This window comes from Pipistrellus hanaki (assembly GCF_964339955.1).
Source record: "Pipistrellus hanaki genome assembly, chromosome: 1".
Taxonomy (NCBI): domain Eukaryota; kingdom Metazoa; phylum Chordata; class Mammalia; order Chiroptera; family Vespertilionidae; genus Pipistrellus; species Pipistrellus hanaki.
In genome coordinates, this window is record NC_140503.1 from 1,317,729 (window position 1) to 1,333,593 (window position 15,865).

Here is a 15,865-nt window from a genome sequence, read left to right on the forward strand (position 1 = left end):
CCTGTGAGGGGTGGATGCTCTGATCCAGCCGTCCCTGCCCTGCTGCTCCCCGGACAGCGGTGCGGGAACCAGGAGTGAAGGGAGTCCCACGGCCTCGGAGCCTCGGACCCGGTCACCGTCCCAGCCCTGCCGGGAGCCAGGAGCCCTGGGCTTCCTCCGGGGGACACGTGGCACCCCAGCTCCCCGAGGGCTCGGCGGCCTGCAGCGTCAGACCTCGGCACACAGCCAGCCACCCCGCGAGGGCCCTCGGGGCTGGGCTTCTGCCCCACAGGCCTGGGTGCCCCACGGGGACCAGGCTCTGCCTAAGCCCGCTCCCGGTGCACAGCCACCAGGAACTCTCGGTCGTCAGAGCCACACCCACCAGAAAGCCTAGAAATGAAGTCTTTGCCGGCCTGGCCTTGTGGCTCGGGGTTCGATTCCCGGTCAGGGCACAGGCCCAGGTGGCAGGCTCAGTTCCCAGTGCAGGGCGTGCAGGAGGCAGCGGGTCCATGATCCTCTCTCATCATGGACGTTCCTACCCCTCCCTCTCGCTTCCTCTCTGACATCAGTGTATGAACACGTACATATTGCTGTAAGTCTCCCCTGGATGCTGACTCGGCACCTCCAGGGTGCCGGAACGTGCCAGCTAACCGCCAGGCGAGCTGTGGCTGCCGGGCCCCCTGCCTGCCGGGCTGCCTGGCTCCTGGGCCCCCGGGGAGAGCCAGGCCGGGCCCCGAGGGGAAGAGGCGTGTGGAGCATGTGGCTGCAGGAACAAGGAATCGGTGGCACGGCTTCCAGAGGCGTCACGGCAGCGCCACGGACACGGTGGGCGGGCTCCGGGGATGGGGAAGCCGCGCGGCCGGCCCCGGGCCCCGGGGCTCAGCAGGACTCCTCCCGCAGCCTCTGCAGGGCGCCCGGCCGTGTCCCCGGGGCAGCGCGGGGCTGGGGAGCAGGCAGCTGCCCGCCAGTGGCTCGGGCGACGGCCTCTCCTCCGAGTCCTTCAGGCGCGTGAGCCTCGTGGCCTCCGTCCCCGCAGACCACGCCGTCCACTCCCTGCGGATCCAGGACAGGTCCTGCCGGGAGCGGGCCGTGGCCAGCATGTAGAGCACGGGGTCGGCCACGCTACTCACCGTGGTGAGGCACAGGAAGGCCACGGAGGCGGTGCCCACGCGGGCCTCCAGGCGGCACAGGGCGCCCTCGTCGCCGCCGTAGTAGGAGAAGGCGGCGGCCCGGAGCAGCAGCACCAGGTGGTAGGGGGCGAAGCAGGCCAGGAAGATGGCCACCACCGCCAGCGCCGTGCGCCGCGCCCGCGCCTTCCGGGCGGCGCTCAGGCCCGCGCTGCGGCCCACGGCCCGGAAGACGCGGTGGTTGGCGCCGGCGATGACGCCCAGCGGCAGGGCAAAGCCCAGGGCGAACCGCGCGTAGTAGTAGCGGGCCGCCCGGGCGTCCACGGGCAGCGTCTCGAAGCAGGTGTCCTTCACGTCCGTCTCGAACACGGGGTAGTGGACCAGCCCCACGAGCAGGAAGGCGGCGGCCATGAGCAGGCCTGCGGTGCGGCGGCGGCGGCGGCCACGGCTCTCCAGCGCGTAGGCCACGGCCACGTAGCGGTCGCAGGACACGGCGCAGAGCAGCAGGATGCTCACGTAGAGGTTGCAGAAGAAGACGAAGGCGGTGACCTGGCAGGCCCGGGCGCCCAGGACCCAGCAGTGGCCCTTGTTCACATACAGCACCCACAGCGGCAGGGTGGCCGCGTACAGCAGCTCGCAGAGCGCCAGGCCGCACAGGTACACGGCCAGCACGCTGCCCCGCCGTGCCTCCCGCAGCGCCAGCCAGGCCGTCAGGCAGTTGGCGGGCAGCCCCAGCGCGCACACGGCGATGTACACGGACACGGCCAGCACGCGGCTCTCCTCGAAGGACACGTTGCAGCGGTTGGGCTCACAGACAACCGTGAGGTTTCCTGCAGCCGTGAGGTTTCCTGCGGCCGTGAGGTTTCCTGCGGACGGAGACGGCGGCGTGAGGGTGGTGGAGGGGCCCTTCCAGAGACCCTCAGAAACGATAAGATCCCGCCCTGGTCAGTGGAGGGAGGGCCGGCCTTCCACGGAAGGGTCCTGGGTTCGATTCCAGGTTGGGGCACAGGCCAGGGCTATGGACTGGATCCCCAGTGGGGGGCGTGCAGGAGGCAGCCGGTCCATGATTCTCTCTCATCTTTGACGTTTCTCTCTCTCTCTTTCTCTTCTTATCTGAAATCAAAGCAGCCGGGCTGCAGGCTGCTTTTCATCCTTCGCTGAGAATAGGAGGAAGGGGGAGAGAGAGGCACATGGACGTGAGAGAGAAATGTGGACGGGCTGCCTCCAGACGGGATGGGATGGAACCTGCAAGCTCCTAGTGCACGGACGACGCTCCGACCACGGAGCCCGGCTCCTTTCCCGGCGGAGTTCGCCGTCTGCGAGAAGCGCCCGGCGGAGCCCTCCCGGGGCCCCTCCCACGGGCTCAAGGCAGAGGAGGCGTGGGGGCTCTCACCTGGCATGCTGGCCGGGTCCAGGGTCGGGTGGCTCTTCAGCAGCGCCCCAGGCACATCACATCCTGTGGGTCTTGCTCCGAAGCTCACTCAGGGTTCACCAGGAGCTGGAGAACAAGCAGGTTGAAATCGCTTTAGGGAAATCGGGTTAAGTCACAAGCGAAGGCATGAGGCCTTGGTGAGTGAGCCGTTATGATGAGTCACGTCCTGCACTTATCCTGCGGACTCTACAGTGTGTCCTTCATATATAAAGAGCTCCTACAAATCAACAGCAAGTGTCAGAGCCAACGAGCAGGTAGTTCCCAGGAGAAACAAGCGCAGCCCCACAAGTAAGACGATGAGAAGCTCCAGTGCAGTCCCTTCGCCTCCCGGCTCCGAGGGAGCGTGAGGAAGGCCCCCTTCCCCTGAGCCGATGGCAGCGTGAACCGCAGTGTGGCCACCGTTTCCCAAGATGCACAGCACCTGTCGCCTGAAAGAACGTCCCAGCATGCTCCTGAAAAAGGAACCCAGGCCCCGGAGCACCCAGCAGCCCTCCGACCTCCCCTGGCTCCCGCCCGAAGCACAGGCGCCGAGAGGCTCCACCCTCAGAGGGTGTGGATGAGCCGGAGCCCGGAGCTGCGTCCCACTCCGCTCTGCGGGGCGCTCTGCGGGGCGCTCTGCGGGGCCGGCCTCAGGTCACGGAGCCACGAGGCAGCCGGCAGGCTGAGCCCTGGCTCTGAGCCCGATCCCCTGCCCAGGGCAGCCCCGAGTGCTGCCCACACGCCCGATGGGCCTCCCGGCCCCGCCCCCGAAGGCAGTTCCACCGCTGGAAACCACAGGAAGCCTGTGTTGACCTGAAACCAGACGACCCCTCACCAGGCGTGCTGGGTCAGACCGAATGCATGCAAGGAAAGGGCCGAGGCAAAGAAGAATCCAGAAACCCCTTCACCAAATGACTGACATCCCACAGGGGCCGGGAGGTCACAGGGCCGGGAGGTCACAGGGCCGGGAGGTCACAGGGCCGGGAGGTCACAGATCCTGGAGGTCACAGATCCTGGGGGTCACAGGGCCTGGGGGTCACAGGGCCTGGGGGTCACAGATCCTGGGGGTCACAGGGCCTGGGGGTCACAGGGCCTGGAGGTCACAGGGCCTGAGGGTCACAGGGCCTGGGGGTCACAGGGCCTGGAGGTCACAGTTCCTGGGGGTCACAGGGCCTGGGGGTCACAGGGCCTGAGGGTCACAGGGCCGGGAGGTCACAGGGTCTGGGGGTCACAGATCCTGGGGATCACAGGGTCTGGGGGTCACAGGGCCTGGGGCTCACAGATCCTGGGGGTCACAGGGCCTGGAGGTCACAGAGCCTGGGGGTCACAGGGCCTGGGGGTCACAGGGCCTGGGGGTCACAGGACCGGGAGGTCACAGGGTCTGGGGGTCATAGGGCGTGGGGGTCACAGAGCCTGGGGGTCACAGGGCCTGGGGGTCACAGGGCCTGGGGGTCACAGATCCTGGGAGTCACAGAGCCTGGGGGTCACAGGGCCTGGGGGTCACAGGGCCTGGGGGTCACAGGGCCTGGGGGTCACAGGGCCTGGGGGTCACAGATCCTGGGAGTCACAGAGCCTGGGGGTCACAGGGCCAGGGGGTCACAGGGCCTGGGGGTCACAGGGCCAGGGGGTCACAGGGCCTGGAGGTCACAGAGCCTGGGGGTCACAGGGCCTGGGGGTCACAGGGCCTGGGGGTCACAGGACCGGGAGGTCACAGGGTCTGGGGGTCACAGGGCGTGGGGGTCACAGAGCCTGGGGGTCACAGGGCCTGGAGGTCACACGGCCTGGGGGTCACAGATCCTGGGAGTCACAGAGCCTGGGGGTCACAGGGCCTGGGGGTCACAGATCCTGGGGGTCACAGGGCCTGGGGGTCACAGAGCCTGGGGGTCACAGATCCTGGGGGTCACAGGGCAAGGAGGTCACAGGGCTGGGAGGTCACAGGGCCTGGAGGTCACAGGGCCGGGAGGTCACTGGGTCTGGGCGTCACAGATCCTGGGGATCACAGGGCCTGGGGGTCACAGGGCCTGAGGGTCACAGGGCCTGGAGGTCACAGATCCTGGGGGTCACAGGGCCTGGGGGTCACAGGGCCTGAGGGTCACAGGGCCTGAGGGTCACAGGGCCTGGAGGTCACAGATCCTGGGGGTCACAGGGCCTGGGGGTCACAGGGCCTGGGGGTCACAGGGCCTTGGGGTCACAGGGCCTGGGGGTCACAGGGCCAGGGGTAACAGAGCCTGGGGGTCCCAGGGCCGGAAGGTCACAGGGCCTGGGGGTCAGAGATCCTGGGGGTCACAGTGTCTGGAGGTCACAGATTCTGGAGGTCACAGATCCTGGGGGTCACAGGGCCGGGAGGTCACAGATCCTGGGGGTCACAGGGCCGGGAGGTCACAGGGCCTGGGGGTCACAGGGTCTGGGGGTCACAGGGCCTGGAGGTCACAGTGCCTGGGGGGTGACAGGGCCTGGAGGTCACAGATCCTGGGGGTCACATATCCTGGGGGTCACAGGGCCGGGAGGTCACAGAGCCAGGGGGGTCACAGATCCTGGGGGTCACAGGGCCGGGAGGTCACAGGGCCTGGGGGTCACAGATCCTGGGGGTCACAGGGTCTGGAGGTCACAGGGCCTGGAGGTCACAGATCCTGGGGGTCACAGGGCCGGGAGGTCACAGATCCTGGGGGTCACAGGGCCGGGAGGTCACAGGGCCGGGGGGGTCACAGATCCTGGGGGTCACAGGGCTGGGAGGTCACAGGGCCGGGGGTTCACAGATCCTGGGGGTCACAGGGCCGGGAGGTCACAGGGCCGGGGGGTCACAGATCCTGGGTGTCACAGGGTCTGGAGGGCACAGGGCCTGGAGGTCACAGATCCTGGGGGTCACAGGGCCGGAAGGTCACAGGGCCTGGGGGTCAGAGATCCTGGGGGTCACAATGTCTGGAGGTCACAGGTTCTGGAGGTCACAGATCCTGGGGGTCACAGGACCGGGAGGTCACAGATCCTGGGGGTCACAGGGCCGGGAGGTCACAGGGCCTGGGGGTCACAGATCCTGGGGGTCACAGGGTCTGGGGGTCACAGGGCCTGGAGGTCACAGTGCCTGGGGGTCACAGGGCCTGGAGGTCACAGATCCTGGGGGTCACATATCCTGGGGGTCACAGGGCCGGGAGGTCACAGGGCCTGGGGGTCACAGATCCTGGGGGTCACAGGGTCTGGAGGTCACAGATTCTGGGGGTCACAGATCCTGGGGGTCACAGGGCCGGGAGGTCACAGATTCTGGGGGTCACATATCCTGGGGGTCACAGGGCCGGGAGGTCACAGGGCCTGGGGGTCACAGGTCCTGGGGGTCACAGGGCCGGGAGGTCACAGGGTCTGGAGGTCACAAATCCTGGGGGTCACAGGGCCGGGAGGTCACAGGGTCTGGAGGTCACAGATCCTGGGGGTCACAGGGCCGGGAGGTCACAGGGCCGGGGGGTCAGAGATCCTGGGGGTCACAGGGCCGGGAGGTCACAGGACCAGGGGGTCACAGGGCCGGGAGGTCACAGGGCCGGGGGGTCACAGATCCTGGGGGTCACAGGGTCTGGAGGGCACAGGCCTCTCTCACCCTGCCCTCGCCCCCGGGTCTCAGGTCAGACGGCTGCCGGCTGGGGCCTGGGTCCCCTGGGCGCCTGGCGAGGCCCACCTGCCATGCTCGGCCCTCTGAGGAGGTGGGGGCCCTCCCCCAGCCCTCCCCTCCCTCTCTCCCAGCGCCGCCCTGAGGGCAGGCCGTGGCGGGCGGGTCCTGGGCAGAGCCAGGCGCTGATGCCCAGACCGGGGCCACAGCCCTGCCCTCAGGCCTGACAGCCAGGCCGGGTGCGTGGGGGGGCAGAAAGGGACCCCCCGAGAGGAGCAGCCGGGCCCACGCAGCCTGAGAGGGGACCCAGGCCCCCGGACGCCAGACCCAGGCCCCAGGCCCCGCCCCACCCTGGCCGCCCACTCCCCAGCGGACACCCACAGAGCTTGTCCTCACGTGGACACGTGGCCCCCTCCCAGGGCTTCCTGCCCGTGACCCCGTTCCACTGTCGCCCTCTGCTTCCTGCCCCCTCCAGTCCATGCCCCCAGGGGAGCGAGCCGGAGGGCGGGCTGCAGCCTCAGCGGCCCCGGCTGCTCCCGCGCTGGCGGCCGGGAGCCCGCAGCAGCCAGGGGGCAGCCCGTGTCCTCCCGGCGTCCCCGCCCGGTGCCTGTGGCCGTCCGGCCAGTGGCCCGTGAGGAGCAGGCGGCCCACGGGCACAGCGCCCTCCCTGCCGGGCCTCCCTGCTCCCTGCCGGGCCTCCCCCCTCCCTGCCGGGCCTCACCCTCCCCGCAGGGCCTCCCACTTCCCTGCCGGGCCGCCCCCTCCCCTGGACGCGATGTGGGGGGACAGGCCAGCAGGCGGAGCCCGCGTCCCCCACGCCCGCGGCGCTGCCCAGGGCCAGGCGCAGGCGCAGTCACACCAAACCCCCTTTCCCACGAGGTCCGCGAGGCCTCGCCCGCCGCCATGCCTGTGCCTGCAGCACGGCCCTGTCGGTCCACACACGTGCTTTAACCATGAATGTCTCACACAGACAAACACGCCAACTGGGAGCCTTTCGCACAGCATGCTGTCCCCACCATCCTCGTCCCCTTGTCCCCTTGTCCCCATGTCCCCCCGTCTCCCCCAGCCCCCCGTCCCCCTGTCCCCTCGTCCCCATGTCCCCCCGTCCCCCCAGCCCCCCATCCCCCGTCCCCCCATCCCCCCGTCCCCCCGTCCCCATGTCCCCCCGTCCCCCCAGCCCCCCATCCCCCCGTCCCCTCGTCCCCATGTCCCCCCGTCCCCCCAGCCCCCCGTCCCCCCGTCCCCTCATCCCCATGTCCCCTTGTCCCCTCGTTCCCCCATCCCCCCGTCCCCTCGTCCCCATGTCCCCCCGTCCCCCCAGCCCCCCAGCCCCCCATCCCCCCCGTCCCCGCGTCCCTGAGTCCTCTCATCCCGACCCCTGGGTGGGCGGTCCGGCCTCTCCCCTCCACAGGGCTCCCACCGCCCAGCTCCTGCGGGCCCGCCGGCTCCCCAGTCCCGGCTCACCTCCCCGGCCAGTGAGCGGACCCGCCTTGCCCCCACCCCGTGGGGCTCACCTCCCGTCCCCGGTTTCCATCTGGTCTAACACACCCTTCAACACACGCTTCATGTCCCTCAGCACCCGTGAGGCTGAGCCCCAGATCTGTGCTCGCACCATCTCCCCTCCCGCCTCCAGCTCTGGGCCCGCCCCTGGACTCGGGGAGCGGCTCTTCATTCCCGCCAGCCCCCACCCCACCCCACCCCACCCCACCCCACATGTCAGCGCCAGCTGGGCACCCCGGAAGCTCCTGAGCCTTAGCAGAAGACAGTCTGTGAGGTTCTGGCACCCCAAACCTCTGCCCACATAGCGCGGGGGCGGGGGGCACTGACACCCGGGCTCCCTGGTGAGGCCTCAGGCTGTGACCCCCCAGCACCCCCTCGGCTGTCAGACGCCCCTGCGGCCCCTGCCGCCCTCCCCGGTGCGGACTCACCGGCCCGGCTGGTTCGGGAGCAGCCGCCGTCTGAAACTCCCGCTCAGACGCAGGGGCTGACCGAGGGGCGCGGGCTCTCTGGCTGGACCTGTGCCTGTCACTGAGCCTGACACTGTGTCTGTCACTGAGCCTGACACTGAGCCGGCAAGAACAGGAAGCGGCCCAGCCCACTTCCCCTCTGACAACACAGGGTCGGGGGCGGGAAGCACCTCCGAGTTCCCCAGACCGTCCCCACACGCAGGCCCCAATGACCAGGCCCCGGCGACAAGACCCGGCGACCGGGTCCCCGACAACCGGGTCCCCCGGCGACCAGGCCCCAGCGACCAGGCTCCCAACAACCGGGCCCCGACGACCAGACCAGGCAACCGGGCCCAAAGACCAGGCCCCGACGACCAGGCCCCCGACAACCGGGCCCCGATGACCAGGCCCCCGACAACCGGGCCCCGACGACCAGGCTCCCCGACAACCAGGCCCCGACAACCGGGCCCCGACGACCAGACCAGGCAACCGGGCTCAAAGACCAGGCCCTGATGACCAGGCTCCCGACAACCAGGCCCCCGACAACCGGGCCCCGACGACCAGGCCCCCGACAACCGGGCCCCGATGACCAGACCAGGCAACCGGGCCCAAAGACCAGGCCCTGATGACCAGGCTCCCGACAACCAGGCCCCCGACAACCGGGCCCCGACGACCAGGCTCCCAGCAACCAGGCCCCCAACAACCAGGCCCCCGACAACCGGGCCCCGACGACCAGGCCCCTGACGACCAGGCTCCCAGCAACCAGGCCCCGACGACCAGACCAGGCAACCGGGCCCCAAAGACCAGGCCCTGATGACCAGGCTCCCGACAACCAGGCCCCCGACAACCGGGCCCCAACAACCAGACCCCGACGACCAGGCCCCCAACAACCGGGCCCCGGCGACCAGGCCCCGGCGACCAGGCCCTGACGACCAGACTCCCGACAACCAGGCCCCGACGACCAGGCCCCCGACAACCGGGCCCCGACAACCAGGCCCCTGACGACCAGGCTCCCAGCAACCAGGCCCCGACGACCAGGCCCCGGCGACCAGGCCCCGGCGACCAGGCCCTGGCGACCAGGCCTGGTGACCCAGACAGACGGGCAGGGTGGGACCGGCCGGGCCCCTCGAGGGGCTCCAGCTCCTGACCAGCCTTGGGCAGCGTGGGCAGCACAGGCCACCTCGAAGAGCCTCCTGCATGTACCCGACCAGGGCCCGGGGCCGGGGAGGAGCCTGCAACCCTGGGCACATGCCCTGAACCAGAATCTAACCGGAGACCCTCTGGTCCACTGGCTGGCGCTCTACCCACTGAGCCACACGGGCCGGGACAAAATGCCCAGTTAACCACTGGGACGTGCCCAGCTCAGTGCACTCAGCGTCCACCCTGCTGTGCGACCATCCCCCCCACCCCTCCGAATGTTCTCTCTTCCCAGACGGAGCCTCCGCCCGTCACACCCGCCCCGCCCGCTGCCTCTGTGGTCTGCCCCTCCGGCCGAATCCCGAATAGGTCCCTGGAGTCTGGGCCACCTGTTTGTCCATCTGCCCTGGTGGGTTCTGGACTGCTGCCACCCACTGGCGACAGTGGGCACTGCAGGGTGGCCTTGAGGTGCGGATCCCGCATTCTCACATCTTCACCGCGTGTCCGTCCACCACACACATGACCCAGGGTCACCCTGTCCGACGTGAGACACGCTTTGCACCTCACCTCCTCAGAGGGCTGTGACACCGTGCGTGGTGCGAGCCTGCGTCCCTGTCAGTGTGTCCCTGTCAGTCTGTCTGTTTCAGTCCGTCAGTGTCAGTGTGTCCCTGTCAGTGTGTCCCTGTCAGTCTGTACCTGTCAGTCTGTCCGTGTCAGTCCGTCCATGCCAGTCTGTCTGTGTCAGTGTGTCCGTGTCAGTCTGTCCGTGCCAGTCTGTCCCTGTCAGTCCGTCCGTGACAGTCTGTCTGTGCCAGTCTGTCCCTGTCAGTGTGTCCCTGTCACTCTGTCCCTATCAGTCTGTCCGTGTCAGTCCATCCGTGTCAGTCTGTCCGTGTCAGTCCATCCGTGTCAGTCTGTCTGTGTCAGTCTGTCCGTGTCAGTCTGTTTCTGTCAGTCTGTTTCTGTCAGTCTGTGTCAGTCTGTTTCTGTCAGTCTGTCCGTGTCAGTCTGTCCCTGTCAGTCCATCCGTGTCAGTCTGTCCTGGAGGCCGAGCGGTCGGCCAGGGGCCATTGTCGGTGATGCCCGGTCAGGGCCCGGGGGGGGGGGGCTCCCAGGGGTTTCCCGGGCCTGGCAGGCAGGGAAGGGGCTTTCTGATGAGAGGGGGGAGCAGGGTGGGCAGGAGAGAGCCAGGGGGAGGGGGATGGGGGAGGAAAGGGCTTTGACCAGCATCACTGAGAGCTGGTGGCTTACACCCTCCTGCCCCCGTCCCTCTGGGGGAGCACCCCGTCCCTCTGGGGGAGCACCCCGTCCCTCTGGGGGAGCACCCCGTCCCTCTGGGGGGAGCACCCTGCCTGTGACCAAAGCGGTCGGTGTCCTAGTTCACCAGCTGGGCGGCCACACCCCAAGCCCCAGTCACCTGGCTGAGCACACGGGCTCCGCCCCCCTGCCCTGCCCCCTGCCCTGCCCCCCCGAGCCGGCCTGGCACTCCCGCCAGGGAAACGGCCCCTCGTGTCCACGGAGGCCCTGAGCTCCGGCCCTCACAGCGGCGTCCCAGGTCAGGAAGGAAGGACGTCGGGCGTGACCTCCCTGTCAGACGCCCAGACTCTCCTGTCCTGGCCGCCCTCAGCAGACCGACCCCAGTTCTCACAGGTCAGAGGTCAGCAGATGGATGAATGCAGATCCTCCCCTAGATTCCTCTCCCCTCTGGAGGACCCCTGCAGCCCCACCCAGTGGTCCCCAACCAGGTGCTCCATCCCCAGGGGAGAGAGGGGCAGGTGCCTTTCTGGAGACCTTGGTGGGGAAAGCGCTAAACTTCCCATAATGCACAGGACAGCCCCGCCCCCACCGCAAAGACTTGTGGGCCCCGAAGGTCACCGTCCCCACGGCGCAGGGGGCCCAGGCCTTGTGGGCAGCCCCCTCTAGGAGCTGCTCCGGGTCCTGTGGGAGGAGGGGGCCAGGGACACAGGTGCCCCTCCCGTCCCCCTGCCTGGGGGACAGGCCCCTCCCCCGCGGCGGCTCCTCAGAAAGCAGAACCAGCAGGGAAAGGGAACTGCCGCTGGGGGACCCCCTCGGCCCCCTGACACCGTCCCCAAAGAGAGCCCCGAAGAGGCGTGGAAAACACCTCGAGCTGGCCGACCGCACACACACAGCTCACAGCTCACAGCTCACACCTCACACTTCACACCTCACATACCTCACACCTCACACCTCACACACCTCACACCTCACACACCTCGCACCTCACACACCTCACACCTCACACCTCACACCTCACACACCTCACACACCTCATACCTCACACACCTCACACCTCACACACCTCACACCTCACACCTCACACACCTCACACCTCACACCTCACACACCTCACACACCTCATACCTCACACACCTCACACCTCACACACCTCACACCTCACACCTCACACACCTCACACCTCACACCTCACACCTCACACCTCAACCTCACACACCTCACACACCTCACACACCTCACACCTCACACCTCACACACCTCACACCTCACACCTCACACCTCACGCCTCACACACCTCACACCTCACACCTCACACACCTCACACCTCACACCTCACACACCTCACACCTCACACCTCACACCTCAACCTCACACACCTCACACCTCATACACCTCACACCTCACACCTCACACCTCACACACCTTACACACCTCACACCTCACACCTCACACACCTCACACCTCACACCTCACACACCTCACACCTCACACACCTCGCACCTCACACACCTCACACCTCACACCTCACACCTCACACACCTCACATCTCAACCTCACACACCTCACACCTCACACACCTCATACCTCACACACCTCACACCTCACACACCTCACACCTCACACCTCACACACCTCACACCTCACACCTCACACCTCACACCTCAACCTCACACACCTCATACACCTCACACCTCACACCTCACACACCTCACACCTCACACACCTCACACCTCACACACCTCACACCTCACACACCTCACACCTCACACACCTCACACCTCACACCTCACACACCTCACACACCTCACACTTCACTCCTCACAGCTCTCAGGAGGGGAGGGACCAGGACTTCACAGATGTCTCCCGGGCTGGCAGGCCATCTGCTGTTCCACCAGGTGTGGGGGTGAGGTCAGAGCCGGAGGGGAGGCGGAGGCACGGCTTGGGTGGGGCTGCAGGTTGGTTGGGGCGGGGTCTCAGGGAACCCTCTCGGGCTGGTAGAAACTCAGATATGGCTGCCGGCCCGCTCCGGGGGGACATGGGGCGGTCCCAGCACAGGAACAATGACCCCCGCCAGCACCTCCATCTGGGGAAAGCCGCCGAGTTCCCGCCCCGATGCCAGACGATCCAGTTCCTCCCGTATGTCCCCAGTTCCCCCAACACTCAGAGGAAGCGGGGCTGTAAGCTTGTGCATGGCCCTTTAAGAGGAACTGCCTGGGTCTCCTGCAGCCTCCGGGCCACTCGGCCACACTCCCTGCTGGGTTTTTTTTTTTTTTTTGGGGGGGGGCTCCCCTTCCCAGCTCAGCCACCCTGGGCCGGGGGCTGGTGTGGGGCTGGGACCCCCGGCCTCTCACAGGAGCCTCCGCAGCTGAGACACCCCTCTGATTACAACGTGGTGCCAGGTCAGCCCGTCTCAGGGCTCTGCCCACCCCCCCAGCCTCTGCCCCCCCTCCCCAGCCTCAATGCTTTCTTCTTCCTCCCACAGGCAGGACCCATCCAGCCGGCTCCAGGCGGTTCTGGACGAGGTTGTCCGCATTTTGGTTGTAATTTCGATGTGGTTGTGGGAGACGCCGAGTGCCGACAGTCACGCCGACATCTCGGGTCTCCCGGTGGCAGGACTTTAAATATGGCTTCCGGCCCTCACCGGTGTGCCTCAGTGGGTAGAGTGTCGGCCTGCAGACTGAAGGATCCCAGGTTCGATTCCGGTCAAGAGCATGCACCTCGGTTGCAGGCACATCCCCAGTAGGGGGTGTGCAGGAGGCAGCAGATCGGTGTCTCTCTCTCAGCGATGTTTCTAGCTCTCTCTCCCTCTCCCTTCCTCTCTGTAAAAAGTCAATAAGACTATTTTTTAAAAGATAAATCAATATTGCTTCCGTTGACCTGCCAGTCACAGGAGGTCACGCGTCTCCTCTCTCCTGGACGAGCCTGGTTCCGACACGGTCAGTGCCGTCCGTTTCCAGAAACAGGACGTGGCTGTCTCGCTTCTTCCTGGGAGCCGGTTATTTTTGCATTTCATGCACACGCGGCGAAACGCGCTGTGCAGTGGCCGCCCCGCGCGCGGTGGCAAAGGCAGACTGCGGTGTGTGCGCCAGGGCAGCGCAAATGCCCAGCCCCCTCTGCTGGCCTCGGCCTCCTCCACTCCGTCCCAGCCGCTGGGCCCTGGGTCTGCGTCCGCTCCAGTGCTGCCTTCTCCAGAATGTCACAGGAACGGGTGACACAGCCGCGGTCCCGTTCGTGGTGAGGACGCCTCGAGAGCTCCCGGGACCACCAGGCGCCTCCTGCCTTCCGCGCGGACATAGGTGCCGTTTTTACATTCTCTCTCTTTTAAAAAAATTTTAAAATACGTATTATTGATTTTTCACAGAGAGGAAGGGAGAGGGATAGAGAGTCAGAGCATTGATCAGCTGCCTCCTGAACACCCCCTACTGGGGATGTGTCGGCAACCAAGGTACACGCCCTTGCCAGGAATGGAACCCAGGACCTTTCAGTCCGCAGGCCGACGCTCTAGCCACAGCCACACCGGCTCCGGCTTTCGGTTCTCTGAGTGAAGGGCTGGGTCCCCGTGGCGGGTGGTGGAGGCCCCGCTCGGTCGGGACTCCCGGTGCCGTTGGCGGCGCCGTCAGCCTCTCGGTGACGTGAGGCCTCCCGCCGTCCGGGCGTGCAGGCGCCCTCGGTGGTTGTGGTTTGGCTCGGCCGGGAAGCCCCCTGTCCCATCCTCCCCTCTGTGCGCTACGACAGCTTGGAAGGTGATTTCCTTCTTCACGGCTGAGCTCCGAGTGCCCCTCACAGGTCCCGGCACAGCCCTCTCCCGCCCGCCGCCACCTCCTTCTCCCTCTCCCCTCTCCCCCTCCCCTCTCCCCTCTCCCCTCTCACCTCTCCCTGTCCCCTCTCACCTCTCCCCTGTCCCCTCTCACCTCTCCCCTATCCCCTCTCCCCCTGTCCCCTGTCCCCTCTCCCCTCTCTTCTGTCCCCTCTCCCCTCTCCCCTCTCCCCTGTCCCTCTCCCCTGTCCCCTGTCCCCTGTCCCCTCTCCCCTCTCCCCTCTCCCCTTTCCCCTCTCCCCTCTCCCCTATCCCCTCTCCCCTCTCCCTCTCCCTCTCCCCTCTCCCTCTCCCCTATCCCCTCTCCCCTCTCCCCTGTCCCCTGTCCCCTCTCCCCTCTCTTCTGTCCCCTCTCCCCCTCTCTTCTGTCCCCTCTCCCCTCTCTTCTGTCCCCTCTCCCCCCTCTCCCCTCTCACCTCTCCCCTCTCCCCTCTCCCCTCTCACCTCTCCCCTCTCCCCTCTCATATCTCCCCTCTCCCCTCTCCCTCTCCCCTGTCCCCTGTCCCCTCTCCCCTCTCTTCTGTCCCCTCTCCCCTCTCCTCTGTCCACTCTCCCCTCTCCCCTCTCCCTCTCCCTCTCCCCCTTCCCCTCTCGCCTCTCCCCTCTCACCTCTCCCCTCTCCCCTCTCATATCTCCCCTCTCCCCTATCCCCTCTCCCCTGTCCCCTGTCCCCTCTCCCCTCTCTTCTGTCCCCTCTCCCCTCTCCCCTGTCCCCTGTCCCCTCTCCCCTCTCTTCTGTCCCCTCTCCCCTCTCCTCTGTCCACTCTCCCCTCTCGCCTCTCCCGTCCCCTCTCCCTCTCCCCTGTCCCCTCTCACCTCTCCCCTCTCCCCTCTCCCCTCTCCCCTCTCCCCTGTCCCTCTCCCTTCTCCCCTCTCCCTCTCACCTCTCCCTCTCACCTCTCCCTCTCCCTCTCCCCTCTCCCCTCTCCCCTCTCCCCTCTCTCCTCCCCCCTCCCCGGAGGCTCCTCTCTGGCTGAGCTGTCTCTCCTCCTCACTGTGTGGTTTTGATGTCATTCCCAGAAGCGGGTCTGCTTCATGGGGCGACCTTTTCCAAGAACAGACATCTGTCTTCGCCCCTGAACCCACTCCCATCCCGTCCCCACCCACACACCCCCATTACCTGCGGGGGCTCCTTTCGGGGGTCAGGCAGCCGCTGGGAGAGTGGCCGGGACCCACTCCTCCTTGACGCCTGGGAGCGGTCCCTGGGCTGGAGCGGCCGTGCCCTGCGGGGGTGCCCTGCGGGAGTGCCCTGCCCCCGGAGTGCCCTGAGGGGGTGCCCTGAGGGGGTGCCCTGCGGGAGTGCCCTGCGGGGGTGCCCTGCGGGAGTGCCCTGCCCGGAGTGCCCTGTAGGAGTGCCCTGTGGGAGTGCCCTGCGGGAGTGCCCTGTGGGAGTGCCCTGCGGGGTGCCCTGAGGGGGTGCCCTGTGGGAGTGCCCGGTGGGGGTGCCCTGTGGGAGTGCCCTGTGGGGGTGCCCTGTGGGAGTGCCCTGTGGGAGTGCCCTGTGGGAGTGCCCTGCGGGGTGCCCTGTGGGGGTGCCCTGCCGGAGTGCCCTGTGGGAGTGCCCTGCGGGGGTGCCTTGCGGGGGTGCCCTGTGGGGGT

At 67.5% G+C, this 15,865-nt stretch overlaps 2 protein-coding genes across 3 annotated transcripts in view; one reads left to right on the forward strand and one right to left on the reverse strand.

Annotated features, from left to right (window-relative positions):
* The window catches only part of LOC311628808 (inverted formin-2-like), a 56,545-nt gene continuing 40,680 nt past the window's right edge, over positions 1-15,865 (forward strand). The window contains 1 exon segment of the mRNA XM_084896347.1: positions 1-4. The gene's annotated coding sequence lies outside the window, so the exon portion shown is untranslated.
* Positions 16-8,144, reverse strand: GPR132 (G protein-coupled receptor 132). 2 transcript variants are annotated; one of them, XM_084896314.1, is made up of 3 exons: positions 8,038-8,144; positions 2,500-2,604; positions 16-1,936 (listed from the first exon to the last, which is right to left on the reverse strand). In XM_084896314.1, the coding sequence occupies exons 2-3, from the start codon at positions 2,504-2,506 to the stop codon at positions 783-785; spliced, it is 1,161 nt and encodes a 386-aa protein (XP_084752440.1). In that variant the 5' UTR covers positions 2,507-2,604; positions 8,038-8,144; the 3' UTR covers positions 16-782. The 2 variants fall into 2 exon arrangements, with proteins under 2 accessions (XP_084752440.1, XP_084752439.1); XM_084896313.1 differs by having other exon boundaries at positions 16-1,972.